This window comes from Heterodontus francisci, chromosome 40 (assembly GCF_036365525.1).
Source record: "Heterodontus francisci isolate sHetFra1 chromosome 40, sHetFra1.hap1, whole genome shotgun sequence".
In the NCBI taxonomy this organism is placed as follows: domain Eukaryota; kingdom Metazoa; phylum Chordata; class Chondrichthyes; order Heterodontiformes; family Heterodontidae; genus Heterodontus; species Heterodontus francisci.
In genome coordinates, this window is record NC_090410.1 from 13,214,624 (window position 1) to 13,240,288 (window position 25,665).

General features: G+C 46.0%; 1 protein-coding gene across 2 annotated transcripts in view; it reads left to right on the forward strand.

The window, feature by feature from the left end:
* LOC137353101 (mitogen-activated protein kinase kinase kinase kinase 5-like) overlaps window positions 1-25,665 on the forward strand; it is a 143,546-nt gene that overhangs the window by 26,295 nt on the left and 91,586 nt on the right. For both annotated transcript variants that reach the window (XM_068019088.1, XM_068019089.1), the window contains exons 3-4: window positions 17,989-18,079; window positions 19,613-19,677. In XM_068019088.1, the coding sequence (XP_067875189.1) occupies window positions 17,989-18,079; window positions 19,613-19,677 (156 nt within the window). The remainder of the gene's footprint in view (window positions 1-17,988; window positions 18,080-19,612; window positions 19,678-25,665) is intronic.

Genomic DNA, 25,665 nt, shown 5'->3' on the forward strand with positions numbered 1-25,665 from the left:
CGGACAGTGTGTGCGATACGATCGGACTGTGTGTGAGATACAATTGGACTGTGTGGACACGATTGGACTGTGTGTGAGATACGATCGGACTGTGTGTGAGATACGATCGGACTGTGTGTGAGATACAACCAGACTGTGTGGACACGATCGGACTGTGTGGACACGATTGGACAGTGTGTGAGATACGATCGGACAGTGTGTGAGATATGATCGGACTGTGTGTGAGATACGATCGGACAGTGTGTGAGATACGATCGGACTGTGTGTGAGATACGATCGGACTGTGTGTGAGATACAACCAGACTGTGTGGACACGATCGGACTGTGTGTGAGATACGATTGGACTGTGTGTGAGATACAATTGGACTGTGTGGACACGATTGGACAGTGTGTGAGATACGATCGGACTGTGTGTGAGATACAATTGGACTGTGTGGACACGATTGGACAGTGTGTGGACACGATTGGACAGTGTGTGAGATACGATCGGACTGTGTGTGAGATACAATTGGACTGTGTGGACACGATTGGACTGTGTGTGAGATACAATTGGACTGTGTGGACACGATTGGACAGTGTGTGAGATACGATTGGACTGTGTGGACACGATTGGACAGTGTGTGGACACGATTGGACAGTGTGTGAGATACGATCGGACAGTGTGTGAGATACGATCGGACTGTGTGTGAGATACGATCGGACTGTGTGTGAGATACAACCAGACTGTGTGGACACGATCGGACTGTGTGTGAGATACGATTGGACTGTGTGTGAGATACAATTGGACTGTGTGGACACGATTGGACAGTGTGTGAGATACGATCGGACTGTGTGTGAGATACAATTGGACTGTGTGGACACGATTGGACAGTGTGTGGACACGATTGGACAGTGTGTGAGATACGATCGGACTGTGTGTGAGATACGATCGGACTGTGTGTGAGATACAATTGGACTGTGTGTGGGATACGATCGGACAGTGTGTGGGATACGATCAATCGTTACTTGAGGTACGATCAGACTAACACTCAGTTTTAGTGATTCCTGTTTATCTCCATCGCTGACATCTCTAAAGATTTGTTATTGATTGCCCCAAAGAATCTGACCTGAATGTAAATCGCTGTTTTTAATACTCGTCTGGGTCATTTTAAACCTACCTGGTGGGGCTGTGATTCTCAATAGAGTGTGGATTCCACAGGCAATGGTCACACTTCAGTACCTCAACCAAGCTGCTGTTCTCATCTATTAAGCCTAGACGGTAAGTGTCAACAGGCTGTTTAACCACATGGGGCATCACAGCTCAGTCCAAACCTGTCCTGACCTGAGTTCCAGATCCATCACTTCCAGCTGGGGTCAGTGGGCAGTAATGAGGAAGGAGCAGGAACCCTGGCTGGATTTGTCTAACCCCGGAGAACTGAGGCAGGCTGCAGTATCCCCACCCCCTGGTCCTGCAGCAAGCAGATAATTCCATATAAACCAATGATCGGCTTGGCATCTTCCACTTGAATGTGGTTCAGTTATCAAGGCAACTGTCAGAGTCAGTTTACATTGTTTGGTTCGGTCACTTTTCATGTGATTTTCTCGATTTATATCTCTATTAAAATCATTATCTCCAACTCTGTCTCTCTTTCTATCTCCATCTCTTTTCTTTATCACTCTCTTCATCTATCTCTCGCTTTTTGTCTGAAAATCCCACTTTCAATCTCCATCACTAGCTCTGCGTGTCTCTATCTATCTGTTTATATCTGTACCTCTCTCCTTGTCACTGTGTGCATGTACGTGTAGCGCCTTGGGATGTTTCACTACATTAAAGGCACTATATAAATGCAAGTTGTTGTTGTGTCTTTCTATCGCTGTGGCAGTGCGCACTTCTATCTGTCTGTGGGTCTCCCTCACTCTGTGTTTCTCTCTGTCAATGTGTTGGTGTCCGTCTCTGTTCCCATCAGTTTGTCACTATGTCTCTTTGTGTCTCAGTATCTCAGTTACTGCTTGTCTCTCTCTCTCTCTTGGTCTTTGCCTGCATGTTGCTATAATATATTACATACACATATCCATCCCTCATAGTGTGTGCCTCAACCATTGTATGTGTCTTTCTCACTATTTCTGCCTATATTTTTCTGTGCATCCCTCTGTCTCCATGTCTGTCTCGCTCTCTTTCTGTCTTTATGTATCTCTGTATGTCTCTGTGTGTCTCTGTTGGTGTGTCTGTGTATCTCTGTGTCTCTGTATGTCTATCTGTGTTTCTCTGTCTGTCTGTCTATGTATCTGTGTCTCTATGTATCTCTGTATGTCTATCTGTGTCTCTGTCAGTGTGTCTGTGTATCTCTGTGTCTCTGTATGTCTATGTATCTCTCTATATCTCTGTGTTTCTCTGTCTGTGTGTTTGTGTCTCTGTGTGTCTCTATATATCGCTGTATATTTCTGTGTTTCTCTGTGTATCTCTATGGCCCTGTGTATCTCCCTCTGTCTCTCTCATTGTCTCTTCATCCCATCTCCCTGACACTCAGTTCCTGTGATCTGTCTCTATACCTTGTCGCTGTGATTATTCTTGAGAGCAACTATTTGGTTGTGTTTTGAAGTGGTTTCTCATGAGCTTTGTTTCAAGCTTTGCTCAATTTGCATGTAATGGTTTACTGAGCGGTAGAAATCACTTCCAGGAAACTCTGCACCAAGAACTGTGTAACAGTGAGATCAGATTATCGGTAAATAGGGCACCAGAATTCAGCAAAAAAAAAAACCCTGAGGAATTCTGTGTTTCGTGTTAGAGTGAACGATTGAAAGTCCGAGAGACGAGGAAACCAGTTTCAGCAGGTGTGAAAATATCGACTCTGCTGCTCGCACGTTTGCCTCAGGACCCTGAAGGGAGGGACACCAACACTCTCACTTCTGATCGCACAATTATTGGGACAGACAGACGGGGACATCAGCAGATACATTGGAGTTAAGCAAATCTCTTCCAAAAAAAAAATATAAATCTCCCTTGAATAAGAAGGCTGAGCCTTCCCCAGCCAGGTTCTGGGAGAGGATAGTCTCAGTAATCCTGTGTACCAGTGATGCCCGTCATTGATGGACTTTCCTCTAATTAGGAATTTCCAGGAAATCATAAACCAGCTCATTCCGATCCAGTTGATCATGGTAGTCTGCCTCTGCAACTGTTGCTGTGTATTTGCAAGTAGTTGCTGTGGTCAGTGGCATTTCAGTCATGTTTCAGGGGATTTCATACTCTTTCTCTGCTCATGCAGCAGAAATTCACCCCCATCTTTTCCAAAGAATGGGAGGAGGCCAGTGGTGGAGGTGCAGGGGGGGGGGGTGGTGGGCAGGTAGTGCGAGATGAATATAAAAACAAGTTAAAAGAACTCTTCTCCCTCGGAGGATAGTGTAAGGAGCAGAAGAATTTGCAGTTTTTGTAATAGTCTGATCGCATGGCGATTTTATTGTTTTTGTACCTTCATGCTCTCCTCTCTGAGAATAGTCTTACAGGCCGTGACACGAATGCTTCTTCCATGATTACAACCATTTCTACACCAGCAGATACAGTGGTTAGTCCTACACGACAGGAGCATTTTATATGATGGCGGGGGGGGGAGGGGGGGAGGGGTAAACGCACCCACCAGACGTGAGTATCCCACTGGATTTCAAAGGACAATTGGACTGTCTGGGACAGTGCTCAAACCCTGCACGTTCTGTCTCAGAGGCAGGGATGCTACCACTGAACCAAAAGGCTCTCTCCAGCTAAAAAGATCATCGAAATGATCCATCGGAAAATCCCGATTGCTGCACGGGACCGTCCACCAGTAATCGTCCCGCTGCACCCGAGTGCCCAGCGGCACGGTGAGATCCTGGCAAGTTACAACCTTAATCATTTCCAAACAGCTCCAGACTGCAGGACAAGAACAACAGTTAAGAACCTGAGAGGATTCGATAGGGGAGGTTACTGAAAGCAACAGCAAAGTATGCTGCAGCAGCAAGGAACACTCACCGGATCCTGGGGGCTACACCCAGAGGGATATAGAGCATATAACACAAGATAGGATAATGAAACTATCTGAGGCACAGGTACAGGTACATTTGGGAACTGGTACAGACACACCTGGAGTATGGCTACAATTCTGGGCACTGTAGGGCTAGCCAACAGGAAACTGTGGCGTAGTGGTAATGTCACTGGACTAGTAATCCAGAGCCCAGGCTAATGCTCTGGGGACACGGGTTCGACTCTGACCAAGGCAGATGGTGCAATCTGAATTCAGTTAATAAATCTGGAATTAAAAGCTAGCCTAACCACAAAGCATTTGTCCAGTGTTGTGAAATGCCCTTTAGGGAAGGAAACCTCCCTGGTCTGGCCTACATTTGACTCCAGACCCATAGCAATGTGGTTGACTCTGAAATGGCCCAGCAAGCCACTCAGTTCAAGGGCAATTAGGGATGGGCAACAAATGCTGGCCTAGTCAGCGATGTCCACGTCCCACAAAACGAATATAAAAAAAACGTTCGTCCATTCGGATTGGATTAGGACAGGGAAATTAGTTTTTAAAAAGTCATCCCGAGTTGAAGATTAGGTAAATGGCCAAATGTAAATTTTACAATTCTAGCTCCCAGAGGTGAAAGGTCAGTGTCTAACCCAGTGTCACAACCAAAGCCCAGGAAAGAAGAAAGCAATTATAAGACAGATTCGTAGTTTGATGGGCAGAGAATGGTTGAGGTCTCCGCCCATTGAGATAGCTTGCTGTACAAGAAGGCACTGCTAATGAATTCTGCATGTGAGAAACAGTGCAGCTTTCATGTGGTCAGGCTGCTTCCTGGTTGCTATGGCAGCCTAGAGGCCTACTTTCTCCGTGTGCATCCGCCACACGTGGGAAGAGGCCTGCGGTGGGCCTGCAGCACCACAGCCTGAGGCTTTGCAGCAGGTTGCAGTCACTGCACCTCCGGGGATGCAGGGATGGGGGGGGGGGGGGGTTGCGGAGTGGTGGGGGGGTGGGGGTGCAGTGGGAAGCTGTTTCTTTTGCATGAGCTGTCAGCATCAGAGGGTGAATCGCCTCTTAACGACAGCCTTAGGGCACAAATCCAGGTTTTCAAATCATGGGGACCTCGGTGAAAACAAAAACCTGGGGCTTCCTGTAAGGTTCAAAGGAAGAATGAAAGGTAGACGAAGGAGGGGAAAAGCTTCTTTGCGAATGCAAGTTAATGTAGGCGAGGGTGCAGGGAGTTCGGAGGGGGAGGGGATGAGATGAGTCAGGTTTGGACTGGATGAGTACAGAACCAAAAGCTTGTACAGCACTTTCTGTGCTTCACTTAGTTTGTTCTGTTAATCATGTTGAATGACTCCAACAACGGAATGGTATGAATTAACAGATTTAATGCAAGGTTTAAAAAAAAAAATATGAACATTGGGTCATCTCTCATGATGTTGCTCAGGAACAGACTGGTGTCTGGTGCATGGGACTGAGTTTTGATGCTAACCCTAGCCTGTCTACACTAAAGTTCAAGCTATCTCTGTGTGCACCCAGGTCATTGTAGCTGCTTATGCGTTACTGAAGTCAATCAGTACTCAATAAATTGCTTGTAAAAACTCATGATAAAATGCCTAGCTTTCTTTTTAAGATTGTGTTGTATCTGCAACAGAGTGTGATGTCTGGGGCGTGACATCTGGGGGCGTGACGTCTGGGGCGTGACGTCTGGGGCGTGACGTCTGGGGTGTGACGTCTGGGGTGTGACGTTGGGTGTGGTGTCTGGGGTAAACGTCTGGGTTTTTAAAAATTCATTCATGGGATGTGGGCATAGCTGACTAGACCAGCATTTATTGCCTATCCCTAATTACCCTTGAGAAGGTGGTCGTGTGGTAGAACAGCTGCGGTCCTTGGGGTGTAGGTACACCGACAGTGCTGTTAGGAAGGGAGTTCCAGCATTTTGACCCAGCGACAGTGAAGGAACGGTGATATAGTTGCAAGTCAGGATGGTGTGTGACTTGGAGGAGAACTTGCAGTTGGTGGTGTTCCCATGCATCTGCTGCACTCGTCCTTCTAAGTGGTAGAGGTCGGGGGTTTGGAAGGTGCTGTCAAAGGAGCCTTGGTGCATTGCTGCAGTGCATCTTATAGATGGTACACACTGCTGCCACTGTGCGTCAGTGGTGGAGAGAGTGAATGTTGAAGGTGGTGGATGGGGTGCCAATCAAGCGGGCTGCTTTGTCCTGGATGGTGTCGAGCTCCTTGAGTGTTGTTGGAGCTGCACCCATCCAGGCAAGTGGAGAGTATTCCAGCACACTCCTGACTTGTGCTTTGTCGATGGTGGACAGTCTTTGTTTAGTCAGGATGTCATTACTCGCTGCAGAATCCCTAGATTCTGAAATGCTCTGATAGCCCCAGTATTTATATGGCTACTTCAGTTCCGTTTCTGGTCAATGGTAACCCCCAGGATGTTGATAGTGGGGATTCAGCAATGGCAATGTCATTGAATGTCAAGGGGAGATGGTTAGATTCTCTCTTGTTGGAGATGATCATTGCCTGGCACTTGTGTGGCGCGAATGTTACTTTCCACTTATCAGCTTTATCTTGAGTAAAGTCCAAGATAGGGCAAATTGCACACAACTGTGGAAGAAAAAGAGAAAAAGACAGACTTGCATTTCTATAGCACTTTTCACGACTTCAGGACGTCTCGAAGTGCTTTACATCCAATGAAGTACTGTTGAAGTGTAGTCACTGTTGTAACGTAGGAAACATGGCAGCCAATCTGCGCACAGCAAGCTCCCACAAACAGAAATGTGATAATGACCAGATCATCTGTTTTAATAATTCTGGTTGAGGGATAAATATTGGCCAGGATACCAGGGAGACAGCCCTACTCTTCTTCAGTATCGTACTGTGGGATATTTTACATCCACCTGAGAGGGCAGATGGAATCTTGGTTTAACATCTGATCTGAAAACCAGCACCTCCAACAGTGCAGCTCTCCCTCAGCACTGCACTGAATGTGTCAGCCTATGGATAAATGGTGTTTCTCTTACACTGTGCTTTCTAGCATTCTCATGATGCTGTTGAGGTTATTGCTGATTGGATGAAGTCATCACCTACTCCAATGAGGATTGGAATGGAATAAAAACAGGGATTGCTGGAAATGGTCAGCGGGTCTGGCAGCACCTGCAAAGTGAGAAACAGAGTTAACGTTTCAGGTCAAAGACCTTTCATCAGAACTGGCAAAAGTTAGAGGTTTTAAGCAAGGCAGGGAAAGGGGAAGGTGGCGACAGAACAAAAGGGAAGGTCTGTGATAGAGTGGAAGGCAGGAAAGAATAAATGACAAAAGGGATGGTGGTGCGAGGCAAAAGGGGGTGATCATGAGACAAGTAAAAAAACAAAAGCAGGGGTCTTCCATTATAGTTCTGTCTATCATTTACAGAAGAAAGCTTCAAACTTCTACCACTGTTTGTGTGTAGAAGTGTTTCTTAACTTCACTCCTAAAAGGTCTGGCTCTGACTTTTACACCATGTCTCCTAGTCCTAGACTCCCCAATCAGCGGAAGCAGATGATTGGCAAAAGAACCAAAGGTGACATGAGGAAAAACATTTTTACGCAGCAAGTGGTTAGGATCTGGAATGCACTGCCTGAAGGTGTGGTGGAGGTAGGTTCAATCGAGGCCTTCAAAAGGGAATTGGATAATTATCCGGAGAGAAACAATTTGCAGGGAAAAGGCAAGGGGAGTGGGACTAGGTGAATTGCTCTTGCAGAGAGCTGGCATGGACATGACTGGCCAAATGGCCTCCTTCTGTGCTGTGACCATTCTATGGTTCTATGAAAAGATGGGTCTCGAGGAGGTGCAAATGGGAAAAGCAGAATTATCATCAACAGCTCCAATGGCCTCTCTTGAAGTGGACCATGGACAAAGACAGGACTGGGCTCAGCTGTGATGCTTTCCCCAGTTGAATACCCCACGGAGGCTCACTGTCTCTGACTCACATTACCCTCCCTATTTCTCTAATCTTCTCCAGTCCTACACACTCTGAAATCTCCGCCTCCCTTCTGTTCTGGCCATGTTCATCAGCGACTTTCATCTCTCCACCTTTGGCACTATGCCTTCAGCTGCCTGAGCCCTAAACTCAGGAATTCCCTCCCCATCTCTACTTTTATCATGTTCTCCTTTCAGATAGTTTCTTAAAACCTACCTGTTAACCAAGTTTCAGGTCGCATGCCCTAATATCTCCTTAAGTGGCTTACTTTCAAACTTTGTTTGCTAACCCTCCTGTGAAGCACCTTGGGACATTTTACTGTCGCAAATGGCACTATACAAATGCAAGTTGGTGTTGTTGTGGTGTTTTTTTTTACTGAATCAGGAGGTGCGTCACTGAGAGCTGTTTAACACTGTCTGAGGTGAGAAGAGCTGCAAAGTGCTGGCTCTTAAAGGGCCAGAGCTGCCAACACTAAAAGCAACTTGTCAAGCGCTCACAGACCTGTGTTGTTCTCCAGCAGCAAGTTGTTGCTGCAGCGATGTCATCAACGGCACCATCTGTAAATTGAGTTATTTCTGTCTCTATTTTTTTTCAAATACAAATAGTGCCTTCCCTCTATTGGTTCAGCAGAGAAACGAGCCAGATAGTACGGTACTGAGTCACACTCCCTGGTTAGACTCCTGGTCTATATTGAGCTGGCTGATTGCAGCAGGGGTCTGTATTGGAACTGTATTGAGTTAGGGAGGGCCCAAAGAAACAGGGCTCCCGCTCCTGATTCTCTCCCTCTTTGGCTCATTCTTTCTTCTGCTTCTGTTGACATTTTTCTAGGTTAAAGGCACTATCTAAATTCAAGTGTCATTGAGTGCCCTCCTGCCCTTCCTTCCCACCATCCCTTAATGCATGTGTGCAGATATCAGATGAAGCCAGATCTGGATCAGTTTTGATGCCTTCAGTGCAGGGCCATTGTGGGGGTTGTGGGGGGGGGGGGGGGGGTTGTGGAGCACAGTAAGGTACCAGAGGTCATCCGACCCTCAGGGGGGCAGCATCTCAGGAGGGCTCATAGGCTTCAGGAGAATCTGTTTTCATTCTCGGGACGTGAGCGTTGCTAGAAAGGCTGGCATTTATTGACCATGCCTATTTGCCCTGAAGCCCTGCCTTGTTGACCCTCCGCAGTCCAGCAGTTCGATACAACTGAGTGACCACTTCAGAGGGCTGTTAAGCATCAACCACGCATGATAGGCCAGACAGGGTTAGAAGGGCAGATTTCCTTCCCTAAATGGACATTAGTGAACTAGTTGGGTTTTTACAACAATTGTCACAGTTGAAAGTTTAATGGTTACTTTTTACTGTGTCTGGATGTGCCCCACCAGGTGCATTGGTGTTAATGCCATTTGCCTGCAGAAAGAGTAGATAAGGGTAATGTGGTAGATGTAATATACTTAGATTTTGAAAAAATCTTCGATAAGTAGCCTCATGAGTAAGTTTAGAGTATGTGGAGTCAGAGGACAAGTAGCAGAACAGATAGCAACCTGGCTGCAAAACAGAAAAGAGAGAGTAGGGGGTTAAAGGTTGTTACATTGGCGGAAGATAGGACATGGTGTTCCACAGGGATCAGTGCTGGGATCACTGTTGTTCACCACTTACAAAAAGGATTCGGAATTGGGAATCAGAAGTACAATTTCAAAATTTGCAGATGACACCAAATTGGAGGGTAAAATTAATACTGAGGAAGATGGAGAGAAAACACAGGAAGACATTAATAAACCTGCAAGAATGGGCATGGAAATGGCAAATGAATTTCAAGGTAGATTAGTGCGAAGTGGCGCATTTTGGTAGAAAGATTAAGGAGGCCACATAACTCCTTAGAAAATAAGAGTCTAAATGGAGTAGAAAAGCAAAGGGATCTGGGGTACAGATTCACAAATCATTAAAAGTAATAATGCAGGTTAATAAAGTCATAAAAATGCAAACAAAGCACTGAAGTTCATTTCTAGTGGGATAGAATTGAAAAGCAGGAAGTTATCTTAAACCTGTAATGAGCCTTGGTTAGACCACACTTGGAGTACTGTGAACAAATTCTGGATTCCATACAACAAAAATGATCAGCAGGCACTGAACAAGGTGCAAAAAAAGATTGACATGAATGATACCAGAACTCAGGTTACCACTATCAGTAAAGACTGAACAGGTGAGGACTCTCTCCCCTAGGAAAGAGAAGGCTGAGGGGGTGGCCTAAAGATGAAAAGGTTTGTTCGGGTAGACCCAGATTTATGGGGGAGTCCAGAACTAGGAGGCGTGAATATAACATAGTCAGTAAGAAATCCGGTCAGGAATTCAGGAGAAACTTCTTTAGCTAGAAAGTGGTGAGAATGTGGAACTCGCTGCCACAGGGAGTAGCTGCGGAGAATAGTATAGGTGCATTTAAAGGGAAGCTAGATAAACACATGAGGGAAAAAGGATTAGAAGAATCTGCAAATAGGGTTTGATGAAGTGGGACTGAGGAGGCTCATGTGGAGCATAACCGCAGGCATCAACCAGTTGGACGGAATGGCCTAATTTTGTGCTGTAAATTCTATGCATGTGGACGGTAAAAGTGTCAGATGAAAACAGGTGAACGGTTCTGTTTAAACCTTTAAGAGCCATTTATCTAATGTAAACAAATCTGGTCTAGGATGCTTGCTTTGTAAATCTTTGGAACTCTCTACCCCAAAAGGCTGTGGATACTCAGTTGTTGAATATGTTCAAGATTGCGACTGATAGATTTTTGAAAGCTCAAGGCTATATTTTAAGGTCAGGTGTTTTAATGCATCGGTGCAGACTCGATGGGCCGAAGGGCCTCTTCTGCACTGTATTATTCTGTCACTCTGTGATATGAGGATAGGGCAATAAAGTGGAGCTGACATAGATGATCAGTGATGATCTTGATGAATGTTAGAGTGGGCCTTTGGCCTACTCTTAGTCCTATTTCTCATGTTCTTTGTCAAACCAACTGTCAGGTTGTTTGTAGCAGCCTGACCACAGAGTGCGAACTAATGTAGGGGACGTCTGTTCATCGCACTGACCACCAACACCTATTATCTTTGCTCACAAGTTTCAGACAGAATAGCAATTAGGTGATGTTCATCTCAGAAGGACACAATGGTATTGTACTCCCTGGTGGGAGCGTGCATGCAGTGGGGACCCCAGGGATTGTGAAGACCATTGATTTTCTTGTTTTAGGTAAATGATCTGGACTTGGGTATAGGGAGAACCATTTTGTAGATGGTGCAGACAGTGCAGTACCTAGTCACACTGACCCGCCAGGTCCCTGGTTAGACTCCTGGTCTATATTGAGTTGGCTGATTGCAGCAGGGGTCTGTATTGGAACAGCTACAGTTGAGTTAGGGAGGGCCCAAAGAAACAGGGCTCCTGCTCCTGATTTTCTCCCTCTTTGGCTCATTCTTTCTTCTGCTTCTGTTGACATTTATCTAGGTTAAAGGCACTATCTAAACTCAAGTGTCATTGAGTGCCCCCCCCCCCCCCCCACCACCGTCTTTCCCTCCCACCGCCCCTTAATGCATGTGTGCTGATATTAGATGAGACCAGACCTGGATCAGTTTTAATGCCTTCAATGCAGGGCCATTGTAGTGTGGGGGGGGGGGGGGGGGGGGTGGGGGGGAGAAAGTAAGGCACCAGAGGTCATCCGACCCTCAGGGGGCAGCACCTCAGGAGGGCTTATTGGCTTCAGGAAAATCTATTTTCATTCTTGGGATGTGAGCATTGCTAGCAAGTTGCCCTGAAGACCTGCCTTCTTGACCCTCTGCTCTAAGCTTACTAATGAGGCTACTTATCGTAGACCTTTCAAAATCTAAGTATATTACATCTATTACATTACCCTTATCTACTCTTTCTTGGCAATGTAGTAAGTAGTGAGGAGGATAGACTTCAGGAGGACATAGACAGACTGGTGAAATGGGAAGATACATGGCCGATGCAATTTAATGCTGATATGTGTGCAGTTTTCTGCTACTATTTTGAGTTGGGGGGGGGGTGGGTGGTGGTGGGGGGAAGCAGTAGAAGAGCAGAGGGACCTGGGAGTGTGCCTTCACAAATCTTTTAAGGTGGTAACTCAGGTTTATATTATTGGTTGTCATCCTTCTATCTACGAAAGATGATGGTGCATCATTGCTGATGGCTGTGAAGGCCAATCCTTGAGGGGAATCTTCTGCCACAGGGGCCACATGTGAAACTGCCAAGTGACGCTGTGAGTTGTTGTTTTTGATGCTGGTGCCTGTTGCCAAGCTGCTGTAGCAACTGGTCGTAGTAATGCACACCAGTCCGTAGGATGTGTCGCCATTTCCCTCTTTCGCCAGCCAGTGACTCCCATAGTCGCCATTTAGGGCCTTCATGTCACGCTGCAGCCTTGAAGCAGAGCTTTGGGCGCCCCACTGGTCGTCTGGCTCCGGTTACCTCGCCATACAGAAGGTCCTTGGGTATGCAACCTCTTCCATCCTGCGGACATGTCCGATCCACTGAAGCTGCCTCTGTTTGATTAGTGCCAACACACTTGGGAGCTCTGTCTTTGAGAGGACTGCTGCATTTGTGATTATGTCCTGCCAGGATATACCCATAATGCACCACAGACGGCAAAGATGGAAATTATTGAGCTGCTTTTCCCGGTAGCTGTAAGTCGCCCATGTTTCACAGCCATACAGCAAGGTGCTGAGAATACAGGCCATATAAACTATCAGCTTGGTCCTAAGGGTCAGCTTGGTGTTATCCTATGCATGTTTCACAAGTCGGCCAAAGGCTGCTTTCCCTATGTATGTATTAAGCTCTGTATCAAGAGACAGATTGTGCCGTTTGTAAGGCAGTGACGAAAGCACATGGGAGACTTGGCTTTGTAAATAGGGACATTGAATACAAAAACAAGGAAGTCATGCTAAACCTTTACAAAGCACTGGTTAGGCCCAGGTTGTAGTATTACGTATATCTCTGCGCACTACACTTTAGGAAGGATGTCAAGGCTTTGGAGAGGCTGCAGAGGAGGTTTACCAGGATGATACGAGGGATGAGGGATTTCAGTTATGTGGAGAGATTGAAGAAGCTGGGATTGTTCTCCTTAGAGCAGAGAAGAGTGAGGCGGCACCTAATAGGGGTATTAAAAATTACGAGGGGTTTCGAAAGAGCAAGTAGGGAGAAATTGTTTCTCTGGCAAGCGGGTGAGTAACTAGAGGACGTAGATGTAAAACAATTGGCAAAAGGACTAGAGGGGAAACGAGGAGAAATGTTTACAGCCAGACGATGGTTAAGAGCTGGATTGCAGTAACTGAAGCAGATTCCACAGGAAATTTCAGAAGGCCGATGTACTTGAGGAGATTATGGAGACGAAGCAGGAGTGTGGGACTAGATAGAACAGATCTTTCAAAGAGGCGACACAGGCAGGATGGGCCGAATGGCCTCATTCTGTGCTGTGAGGTTCCCTGATCCTGTGATTCTATCCTGGTGCATACATGTGACTCTATCACTCAGGTACCAGTGGGGCCCACAGCCCATGGATGACTAGGACACTCCCCGATACAAACAGTGACACTGAGGCATGCAGCTTTGGGGGCCAATAGTTTAATCACACTTTAACAAGGTGCAGAAAGCATTTTGAATTGTCCCAAAATAGACAACAATTCATGTGTTATAAGCAAAGCCTTTGTAATGGCCAATGATTGCCTGATATAAGGCAGCAGCCCATGCTCTGGCTGGATAGCAAATCGACTTTTTATTTTTCTTTCGACTGAATTTAAATTCTCAAACTGCCCCAGTGGGACTGGAGTTCACATTTTCCTGGACAATTACTCCAGGCCTCTGGATTACTCGGCTAGTGATATAATCATTATGCCACCATGTTAAGGATGATCAGCAGCAGAACATTGAGGGGAAAACTGAATCCCTAATTGGTGTAACACACTCCAACATCTGCCCTGGGTTTGCCAGGTCAGAGGTGGGGAGGTTCGCTGATGATTGCACAATGTTCAGCATCATTCGCGACTCCTCAAATACTGAAGCAGCCCGTATCCAGATGCAGCAAGACCTGGACAACATCGAGGCTTGGGCTGATAAAGTGGCAAGTAACATTCATAGGAACGTAGGAGCAGGAGTAGGCCATTCAGCCCATCGAGCCTGCCCCACCATTCAATACGATCATGGCTGATCATCCACTTCAATGCCTTTTTCCCACACTATCCCTATATCCCTTTGTCATTTGTATTTAGAAATCTGTCAATCTCTGCTTTAAACATACTCAGTGACTGAGCTTCCACAGCCCTCTGGGGTAGAGAATTTCAAAGATTCACAACCCTCTGAGTAAAGAAATTTCTCCTCATCTCTGTTCTAAGTGGCTTCCCCCTTATTTTGAAATTGTGTCCCCTGATTCTAGACTCCCCAACCAGGGGCAACATCTTACCTGCATCTACCCTGTCTATCCCTTTAAGTATTTTGGAAGTTTCAATGAGATCACCTCTCATTCTTCGAAACTCTAGAGAATACAGGCCCAGTTTCCCCAATCTCTCTTCATAGGACAGTCCCACCATCCTGGTGAACCTGTGTTACACTCCCTCTATGGCAATAATATCCTTCCTAAGATAAGGGGACCAAAACTGCACACAGTACTCCAGGTGCGGTCTAACCAAGGTTCTATACAATTGAAGCAAGACTTCACTACTCCTGTACTCAAATCCTCTTGCGATAAAGGCTAACATACCATCAGCCTTCCTAATTGCTTGCACCACACAAGTGCCAGGCAATGAACATCTCAAACAAGAGAGAATATAATCATTTTCCTTTGATACTCAAAGGCATTACCATCGCTGAATCCCCCCGTATCAACATCCTGGGGGTCACCATTGACCAGAGACTGAACTGGACCAGCCACATAAATGCCGTGGCTACAAGAGCAGGTCAGAGGCTGGGAATTCTGCGGTGAGTAACTCACCTCCTGTCTCCCCAAAGCCTGTCCACCATCTATAAGGCACAAGTCAGGAGTGTGATGGAATACTCTCCACTTGCCTGGATGCGTGCAGCTCCAACAACACTCAAGAAGCTCGAGACCATCTAGGACAAGTCAGCCCGCTTGATTGGCACCCCATTCATTCACTCCCTCCACCACCGACGCGCAGTGGAAACCGTGAGTGCCATCTACAAGATGCACTGCAGCAACTCACCAAGGCTCTTTCGACAGCACCTTCCAAAAGCACGACCTCTACCACTTAGAAGGACAAGGGCAGCAGATGCATGGGAACATCACCACCTCCAAGTTCCCGTCCAAGCCACGCACCATCCTGACTTGGAACTATATCGCCATTATTTCACTGTCACTGGTTCAAAATCCTGGAACTCTCTTCCTAACAGCAATATGAGTGTACCTACACTCCAAGGACTACAGGGGTTCAAGAAGGCAGCTCACCGCCACCTTCTCAAGGGCAATTAGGGATGGGCAATAAATGCGCTGGCCTTGCCAGTGACACCTACACCTCACGAACAAACAAAAAAAAAAGCCTCTGCCACTCTGATGCCCACTTTGAGTGTGCTGCTATTTTTAAATCATAAGGTTTTGGGCTTGTTCAGGTGTGGTTGTATCCTGGTTCTGCAGTGAGTGGACCCATCCCACCATGGGTAGCAGTCTAGTGGAACAAGCTTGTCATACCACAAGATTGCAAGCAGCAAAACTGGGGTCTTCATATTTTTTTTTATTATTCTTGGAACGTGGGCATTGCTGGCATGGATAAAATTTATTGTCTATCCCTGGTGACCCTGAGAAGGTGATGGTGGGCTGTCGTCTTGAATTACTTTACTCCGTGTGGTAGCAGTTGGGCACAGTCAATACTGGGCCACCTCAGAGGGCAGTTCAGAGTCAACCATGTTGGTGTGGGACTGCAGTCACATATAGGGCAGGTAAGAATGCAAGTTTCTTTCCCTGAAGGACAGTAAGGATTCAGTTGTTTTTTTTCCCATGACAATCTGACAGTTTCATGGTCACTTTCCCTCATAACATATTTTGAAATTCCAGATTCTTTTAAAAAGTGAATTCAAATCCTCAAACTGCCAAGGTAGGATGTGAATTTATGTTTGCTTGATTAGTCGTCTAGGTCTACTGGATTACTATTATCAATAACATAACCAGTATCCACATGACAAAGATGACATGGACTTGATATTTAGATCAAGTGGCTCACCTAAACATTTGTTTTATTCCGAAAATCCATATTTGGGATTAAAGTGGCCACGTCACTGATGCCACGGGATGGGGGATAGAGGGGGTACTCCATTTCCCTTACATTGGTGTCCAACATAAATCTTCCCCCGGGTAGGAATAGATGCTGCAGATTTATTTCTCAGTTGTATGAGCAAAATTTATTTCAGCTGGAATGTTTTCGGATCACGTCATAGGAGCAGGAGATCCCAATACCTTTTGGGACGTCTTGTAGCCAAATGATTTTGACACAGAACAGTCAGCAGCAGGCGAGGGAATTAGGGGTTCTGAGTCGTGGCTTGCGTGCAAGTGCAGGGGATGCAACATCTGCCCTTTAACCTCCTCCCTTCCTGCCGTCCAGGGCCCCCAAGACTCCTTCCAGGTAAAACAGTGATTGACTTGTACTTCCCATGAAACTCACTGATAGCTCGAGGAACAGCGCCTCATCTGTCAGTTAGCCATTTTACCAGTCGGTCTTTTGCAGTCTGAAATTTTCTGAAAGCTTGCATTTCTATGGCACCTTTCATGACCTCAGGATGTCCCAAAGCGCTTCACAGCCAATTAAATACATTTGGAGGATAGTCACATTTATAGTGTAGGAAATCCGGCAGCCAATTTGCGCACAGCAAGATCCCACAAACAGCAAATAATAATTACTGGATAATCTTCTTTAATAATGTGAGTCGAAGGATAAATGTCAGCGTTTATCTATCCACCCTTTCATACTTTTAAACACATCTATTGGATCACCCTGTCAGCTGCATCGTTCCAATGAATTAGTCCCAGTTTTTCAAATTTTACTTTGTATTTCCTCAAACTAGGATACACCCGAATGAATCTGTGCGGTTACCCTCTCTAAAGCCTCAATATCCTTCCTATAGAGTGGAGCCCCATACATATAGTACTCCAACTTGTGTTATATAATCTAATGAGAATATATTGCCAAATGATGTCTTCATGTCAGTAGGAGGGGCAGGCCACATATGGTCAAGCAAGGTCATTTACTGGGACGGCCTGGATGTTACACACCTCAATAGTGGAGTGCATCTTCCTCAGTTCCAGCTCCAATTAAAGCCTGCCTCGGGTATAAAATTAAAACCCAACCCAACGACAGCCAACCCGAACCTGAACCCGACCCGGGACCCGAGTCCTTTAATTTTTTTCTCATGCCCGACCCGACCCGAAAATAACAAACACATTATTGAAACAGAAAAAAAACGAGGATTAAAACGCAAACACTACGAAACAAAACAGTACAGTCCAGCCCGACCTGATCCAAGCCCGAACGCTGGCCGCGGAATACAAACCCGACCCCACCCGCAGCCGTCACGTGTCGTCGGGTTTGGTTGGGTTCGGGTCGGGCAGCCAGACTTTAGCTCCTTCACTCTTGCGTTTGTTTCTCTGTCACGGTTTAATCTTTGTACGGATTCCAGATGTAATGTCAGACACATCCGGCGGAGTGGGACATCAGCGAACCGTTCTGACGAAAGGTCATCGACCTGAAACGTTAACTCTGCTTCTCTCTCCACAGATGCTGACTGACCTGCTGAGTATTTCCAGCATTTTCTGTTTTTATTCCAGATTAAGAACTCCTCCACAGAGAGTAAAATGGGGTGGGGTATAAAACTCACATTCAACCCAATTCTGCTGTGTGCATTAGAATAAAACTATCATTTGCTTCTCGCCAATGGCTCACGAAACCCATTTGTAATCCCCGTTGATCTGTCCATCTGACGTCGTTTTGAAAGAAAATACCACTTTCCTCATTTGACACAGCACTGAAGCTCTATCTCCATCACAACTAATTTACGTTTTGTTTCTCTTTTTCCAATAGACGATGACTTTTCAGTTATTCAACAAGAGATCGTCATGGTAAAATCTTGTACACACCAGAATATAGTCGCTTATTATGGAAGCTACATCAGGTAAGAGCAGCTTGACAATCTCTTACAGCACTTGGGGCCCAGCAACAGATTGTACATTGGGAGTGGCAGCTATCCAGTGAAGAGTTTAATACCTCCTCATTTGTAAAGTCTAGGCCCGAGCAACAATAACTTGCATTTATATAGCGCCCTTAGTGGATTAACACGTCCCAATGTGCTTCCCAGGAATATTACCCGATAAAGTTTGACACCGAGACACATCAGGAGATATTAGGACAGGTACAGCTTTTAAAAAGCATCTTAAAGGAGGAGAGTGAGGCTGAGAGGTTTAGGGAGGGAATTCCAGAGCTCAGGGTCCAGACAGCTGATGGCACGGCCGCCAATGGCCGGGTGAAGGAAATCAGAGATGCTCAAGAGCCTAAGAATTGGAGGGTTGTAGGGCTGGAGGAGGTTATAGAGATAGGGAGGGGTGCGGCCATGGAGGGATTTGAACACAAGAGTGAGAATTTTAACATTGAGGTGATGCTGGACTGAGAGCTAATGTAGATCAGCGAGCACATGGGTGAGCTGAAATACTTTGAGCTTGTGACTCCATCACTGTATAGCCAATTGGATTTTAATCCATTCACTATCTGATCCAAATATTTATTATTTATCGACAACTGTCATGGATGGATCTCTGGCCCATCTGTCAATGGCTAACATTAATATACCTTTGCCTTTCCTTTTTTTTCCTCTCTCTTTCTCTTCTTTTTCCTGTCTCTCCTTTTCTGCATTTTGCCTCCTTTCTCTCTTCGCAGCCTAACTAGCTGTGAGGCCAAGAGATAGGAAGCGACAGCTATGGGCACAGTGCTATCCCTGGTGGCAGTGAAAGTCTTCTATGAAAACTATAGGCCCAAGGTATGTGGGAAATTCAGGAAGGCAGAAGACGGCAATCTTGCACATGAGATTCCTACTGAAGAGTTGGCAGTCCTGCGAGGTGGGAAAGAATTTCTGATTGCTAATTATTCTGAGTTTGGTTGACTAGTTCCAGATGGGATCGCTTGCCACTTGTCACAGGATCAACTATGGAGCGTGACTAATTTCAGAACTTTGCCCTTCCATTGCAATGGTGATGCACACTGTCATTCTGAGTCATACAGGCCAGGAAGGGCCCAGGTTCGGTACCTAGATCATGCCGAGTGAGTTGATCTCAACTAGGGCAACAATTAGGGGTGACAGAGTGGATGCCAATTACTGATGGAATGGTGGAACACTGGTCACTGAAGGGAACTCCTACACCGATCATTTTCCACCTTGCCTTCATTTGCCTCTCTGCTCCCCCAAACCTGTCCACCTCGTTTCTCTGTATCCTTCTCACCCTCTTGCAAACAGACAATTTATGTGAGGGGTTCTGTAAAAAAGCAAGTAGTTGTCATAAGGACTCTATGGTAGACATTCCCCATCAGAAAATGCCTTAAGACTTGCCAGACCTGGATGATTAGACAACGTAACTTTGACTGTTGACGTTCGATCTGTATCCAATTATTTTTGACCTGTGTTGCCTGATGGGAAGTCTATTTTATCTTCTATTAGGTCCAACAAGTTATGGATTTGTATGGAATTCTGCGGAGGGGGATCACTCCAGGACATTTATCACGGTAATGCCAGCTTTCTGAATTCAAACAATCACTTCTTTCCAGAAACCTGCCCACCATAACCTTGGAATTGCAGCCAATTGAAATGCAGCATTCTATGTTATCCAGCATAGATCGAAACAAATTCACTGATTTGTCCAATCAGACTGCTGACCTTTGGCCTATGACCTTGAATTCTCACTCTCTGATTGGCAGGAGGTCTGACAAAGGAAGCAAGGTTAGGAGACCTGGGTGGGACTCAGGCATTAGCTAACCACAGGAGTTTACAGCACAGAAGGAGGCCATTCAGACTATCGTGTCTGTGCTGTCCCTTAGCTAGAATAATCCAAAATGAATCCCGGTGCTCTGTTCTCTTCCTCTGGTTCTTATATTTATCCAATTTTCCTTTAATGATCTCTGCCTCAACCATTCCCTGAGGAAAAGTATTCCATTCTCAACAACTGCTCTCTGCATAAAGAAAGTTCTCTCCACTTTCCCCTTGCTCTCAGTGGCATCCCAACCAGAGGAAATAATCTTTCCCTATTCACCCTCTCAAAATTCGTTATAATCTTAAAACCTTTGAATCATTTATTAGCTCTCTCTGCTCCAGTGAAAATAGCCCCATTATCTCAAGTCTTCCTTCGTAACAAGTTTAACGCATTTACCAATCTTGGTATCAATAGGTCAAAGTCTCTCCCATTCACTCCCATTGTATAGAATCCCAATGAACCAAATCGTTTCCCATTCACTCCTATTGTATAGAATCCCAATAGACCAAATCTTTTCCCATTCACTCCCATTGTATAGAATCCCAATGGATCAAATCGTTTCCCATTCACTCCTATTGTATAGAATCCCAATGGACCAAATCCTTTCCCATTCATTCCCATTGTATAGAATCCCAATAGACCAAATCCTTTCCCATTCATTCCCATTGTATAGAATCCCAATGAACCAAATCGTTTCCCATTCACTCCTATTGTATAGAATCCCAATAGACCAAATCCTTTCCCATTCGCTCCCACTGTATTGAATCCCAATGGACCAAATCTTTTCCCATTCATTCCCATTGTATAGAATCCCAATGGACCAAATCTTTTCCCATTCATTCCCATTGTATAGAATCCCAATGGATCAAATCCTTTCCCATTCGCTCCCACTGTATAGAATCCCAATGGACCAAATCCCTTCCCATTCAGTCCCACTGTATGGAATCCCAATGGATCAACTCCTATTTCTATTCCCTCCCATTGTATAGAATGCAAATGAATCGATTCCTATTTCTATGCACTCCCAATGTAGAGAATCCCAATGAACCAAAGCCTTTCCCATTTACTCCCATTGTATAGCATAGTTTCCTATTGAAACATACAAGATTCTGAGAGGGCTTGCGAGGGTAGATGCTGGGAGGATGTCTCCCCTGGCTGGAAAGTCTAGAGCCCGGGAACATGGCCTCAGGATAACAGGTTGGCCATTTTGAACTGAGAAAAGGAGAAATTTCTTCACTCAGAAAGTTGTGAATCTTTGGAATTCCTAAAGAGCTGTGAACGCTCTGTGGTTGAGTGTATGCAAGAAAGAGATTGATAGATTTTTGGATTCGGGGGGAATCAAGGAACATGGGATTGAGAGGAAAAGTGGAACAGAGATCGAAGATCAGCCATGATCCAATTGAATGGCAGAGCAGGCTTGAGGAACCACATGGCCTAGTCCTACTGCGATTTCTTATATTCTAATGTGAGAATCTAAATGGAAAAAGCTGCTTTCTATACATTCCCAAGCTGTAGACTCTTAATAGGCCAAACCAGTTACCATTCAATCCAATTTTATAGAAGCTGAATGGACTCACCCTCTCCCATTCACTCTCATTGTACAGAATGTTAATGGAATCAATCCCTCCTGTTATTTCCCATTGTATACACACCTTCCCTTTTGTTTTCTTCCCCACAAAAACCCCCCCACCCCCTTCACTTAAAACCTAATTCTTTTCTAACCTTTGCCAGTTCTGATGAAAGGTCACTGACCTGAAAGGTTAACTCTGTTCCTCTCTCCACAGATGCTGCCAGAACCTGCTGAGTATTTCCAGCCCTTTCTGTTTTTGTTTAATCTTCTCTCTTGTTCTGCAACTGTGGGCCTCGACCTTTCTCCTGAGAGTCTCGATTTTAAAAACAGTCAAACGTCGTCTGCAGGCGGCCCTGTGCTGGAGATCTACAGACACTTCAGAACCAATGTGTGTGTGGTTGGCTTGTTTTGATTGGGTTGATAGACTGAATAAATTATAGGCTAACCAGGAGCTGGCCTCCTAATGGCAGTGTTTGTGGTTTCTCCGGGTTCTGGTTATGTTAACCCATTTGATAAAGTTATATTTTCACAAGATCTATAATGAATGTGAGGGGGTCTGCTGCTGCTGTTATTTGAAGCAAAACAGAACATCTTGTTTTGAAAAAAAGTCTGAGTTGTTAAAGATGTAACACTTCATGACACCCATTTAGAGGGGCCATACTCGGCCCACTTAATAACTGCCAGAACGCCTAAATCTGCAGAACAGAGGTGAGTTATTGAGAGAGAGGTGAGTTATTGAGAGAGAGGTGAGTTATTGAGAGAGAGTTGAGTTATTGAGAGTGAGGTGAGTTACTGAGAGAGAGGTGAGTTACTGAGAGAGAGGTGAGTTACTGAGAGTGAGGTGAGTTACTGAGAGTGAGGTGAGTTACTGAGAATGAGCTTAGTTATTGAGAGAGAGGTGAGTGACGGAGAGTGAAGTGAGTTATTGAGAGTGAGCTTAGTTATTGAGAGTGAGCTTAGTTATTGAGAGTGAGGTGAGTTACTGAGAGAGAGGTGAGTTCCTGAGAGTGAGGTGAGTTACTGAGAATGAGCTGAGTTACTGAGAGAGAGGTGAGTTACTGAGAGTGAGGTGAGTTCCTGAGAGTGAGGTGAGTTCCTGAGAGTGAGGTGAGTTACTGAGAATGAGCTGAGTTACTGAGAGAGAGGTGAGTTACTGAGAGAGAGGTGAGTGACGGAGAGTGAAGTGAGTTACTGAGAGGGAGGTGCGTTACTGAGAGAGAGGTGAGTGACGGAGAGTGAGGTGAGTTACTGAGAATGAGCTGAGTTACTGAGAGAGAGGTGCGTTACTGAGAGAGAGGTGAGTGACGGAGAGTGAGGTGAGTTACTGAGAGTGAGGTGAGTTACTGAGAGTGAGGTGAGTTACTGAGAGAGAGGTGAGTGACGGAGAGTGAGGTGAGTTACTGAGAATGAGCTGAGTTACTGAGAGAGAGGTGAGTTACTGAGAGAGAGGTGAGTGACGGAGAGTGAGGTGAGTTACTGAGAATGAGCTGAGTTACTGAGAGAGAGGTGCGTTACTGAGAGAGAGGTGAGTGACGGAGAGTGAGGTGAGTTACTGAGAATGAGCTGAGTTACTGAGAGAGAGGTGCGTTACTGAGAGAGAGGTGAGTGACGGAGAGTGAGGTGAGTTACTGAGAATGAGCTGAGTTACTGAGAGAGAGGTGAGTTACTGAGAGAGAGGTGAGTTACTGAGAGAGAGGTGAGTGACGGAGAGTGAGGTGAGTTACTGAGAATGAGCTGAGTTACTGAGAGAGAGGTGCGTTACTGAGAGAGAGGTGAGTGACGGAGAGTGAGGTGAGTTACTGAGAATGAGCTGAGTTACTGAGAGAGAGGTGAGTTACTGAGAGAGAGGTGAGTGACGGAGAGTGAGGTGAGTTACTGAGAATGAGCTGAGTTACTGAGAGAGAGGTGCGTTACTGAGAGAGAGGTGAGTGACGGAGAGTGAGGTGAGTTACTGAGAATGAGCTGAGTTACTGAGAGAGAGGTGCGTTACTGAGAGAGAGGTGAGTGACGGAGAGTGAGGTGAGTTACTGAGAATGAGCTGAGTTACTGAGAGAGAGGTGCGTTACTGAGAGAGAGGTGAGTTACTGAGAGAGAGGTGAGTGACGGAGAGTGAGGTGCGTTACTGAGAGAGAGGTGAGTGACGGAGAGTGAGGTGAGTTACTGAGAATGAGCTGAGTTACTGAGAGAGAGGTGCGTTACTGAGAGAGAGGTGCGTTACTGAGAGAGAGGTGAGTGACGGAGAGTGAGGTGAGTTACTGAGAATGAGCTGAGTTACTGAGAGAGAGGTGCGTTACTGAGAGAGAGGTGAGTGACGGAGAGAGAGGTGAGTGACGGAGAGTGAGGTGAGTTACTGAGAATGAGCTGAGTTACTGAGAGAGAGGTGCGTTACTGAGAGAGAGGTGAGTTACTGAGAGAGAGGTGCGTTACTGAGAGAGAGGTGAGTGACGGAGAGTGAGGTGAGTTACTGAGAATGAGCTGAGTTACTGAGAGAGAGGTGAGTTACTGAGAGAGAGGTGAGTGACGGAGAGTGAGGTGAGTTACTGAGAATGAGCTGAGTTACTGAGAGAGAGGTGCGTTACTGAGAGAGAGGTGAGTGACGGAGAGTGAGGTGAGTTACTGAGAATGAGCTGAGTTACTGAGAGAGAGGTGAGTTACTGAGAGAGAGGTGAGTGACGGAGAGTGAGGTGAGTTACTGAGAATGAGCTGAGTTACTGAGAGAGAGGTGCGTTACTGAGAGAGAGGTGAGTGACGGAGAGTGAGGTGAGTTACTGAGAATGAGCTGAGTTACTGAGAGAGAGGTGCGTTACTGAGAGAGAGGTGAGTGACGGAGAGTGAGGTGAGTTACTGAGAATGAGCTGAGTTACTGAGAGAGAGGTGCGTTACTGAGAGAGAGGTGAGTGACGGAGAGTGAGGTGAGTTACTGAGAATGAGCTGAGTTACTGAGAGAGAGGTGAGTTACTGAGAGAGAGGTGAGTTACTGAGAGAGAGGTGAGTGACGGAGAGTGAGGTGAGTTACTGAGAATGAGCTGAGTTACTGAGAGAGAGGTGCGTTACTGAGAGAGAGGTGAGTGACGGAGAGTGAGGTGAGTTACTGAGAATGAGCTGAGTTACTGAGAGAGAGGTGAGTTACTGAGAGAGAGGTGAGTGACGGAGAGTGAGGTGAGTTACTGAGAATGAGCTGAGTTACTGAGAGAGAGGTGCGTTACTGAGAGAGAGGTGAGTGACGGAGAGTGAGGTGAGTTACTGAGAATGAGCTGAGTTACTGAGAGAGAGGTGCGTTACTGAGAGAGAGGTGAGTGACGGAGAGTGAGGTGAGTTACTGAGAATGAGCTGAGTTACTGAGAGAGAGGTGCGTTACTGAGAGAGAGGTGAGTTACTGAGAGAGAGGTGAGTGACGGAGAGTGAGGTGCGTTACTGAGAGAGAGGTGAGTGACGGAGAGTGAGGTGAGTTACTGAGAATGAGCTGAGTTACTGAGAGAGAGGTGCGTTACTGAGAGAGAGGTGCGTTACTGAGAGAGAGGTGAGTGACGGAGAGTGAGGTGAGTTACTGAGAATGAGCTGAGTTACTGAGAGAGAGGTGCGTTACTGAGAGAGAGGTGAGTGACGGAGAGAGAGGTGAGTGACGGAGAGTGAGGTGAGTTACTGAGAATGAGCTGAGTTACTGAGAGAGAGGTGCGTTACTGAGAGAGAGGTGAGTTACTGAGAGAGAGGTGCGTTACTGAGAGAGAGGTGAGTGACGGAGAGTGAGGTGAGTTACTGAGAATGAGCTGAGTTACTGAGAGAGAGGTGAGTTACTGAGAGAGAGGTGAGTTACTGAGAGAGAGGTGAGTGACGGAGAGTGAGGTGAGTTACTGAGAATGAGCTGAGTTACTGAGAGAGAGGTGCGTTACTGAGAGAGAGGTGAGTGACGGAGAGTGAGGTGAGTTACTGAGAATGAGCTGAGTTACTGAGAGAGAGGTGAGTTACTGAGAGAGAGGTGAGTGACGGAGAGTGAGGTGAGTTACTGAGAATGAGCTGAGTTACTGAGAGAGAGGTGCGTTACTGAGAGAGAGGTGAGTGACGGAGAGTGAGGTGAGTTACTGAGAATGAGCTGAGTTACTGAGAGAGAGGTGCGTTACTGAGAGAGAGGTGAGTGACGGAGAGTGAGGTGAGTTACTGAGAATGAGCTGAGTT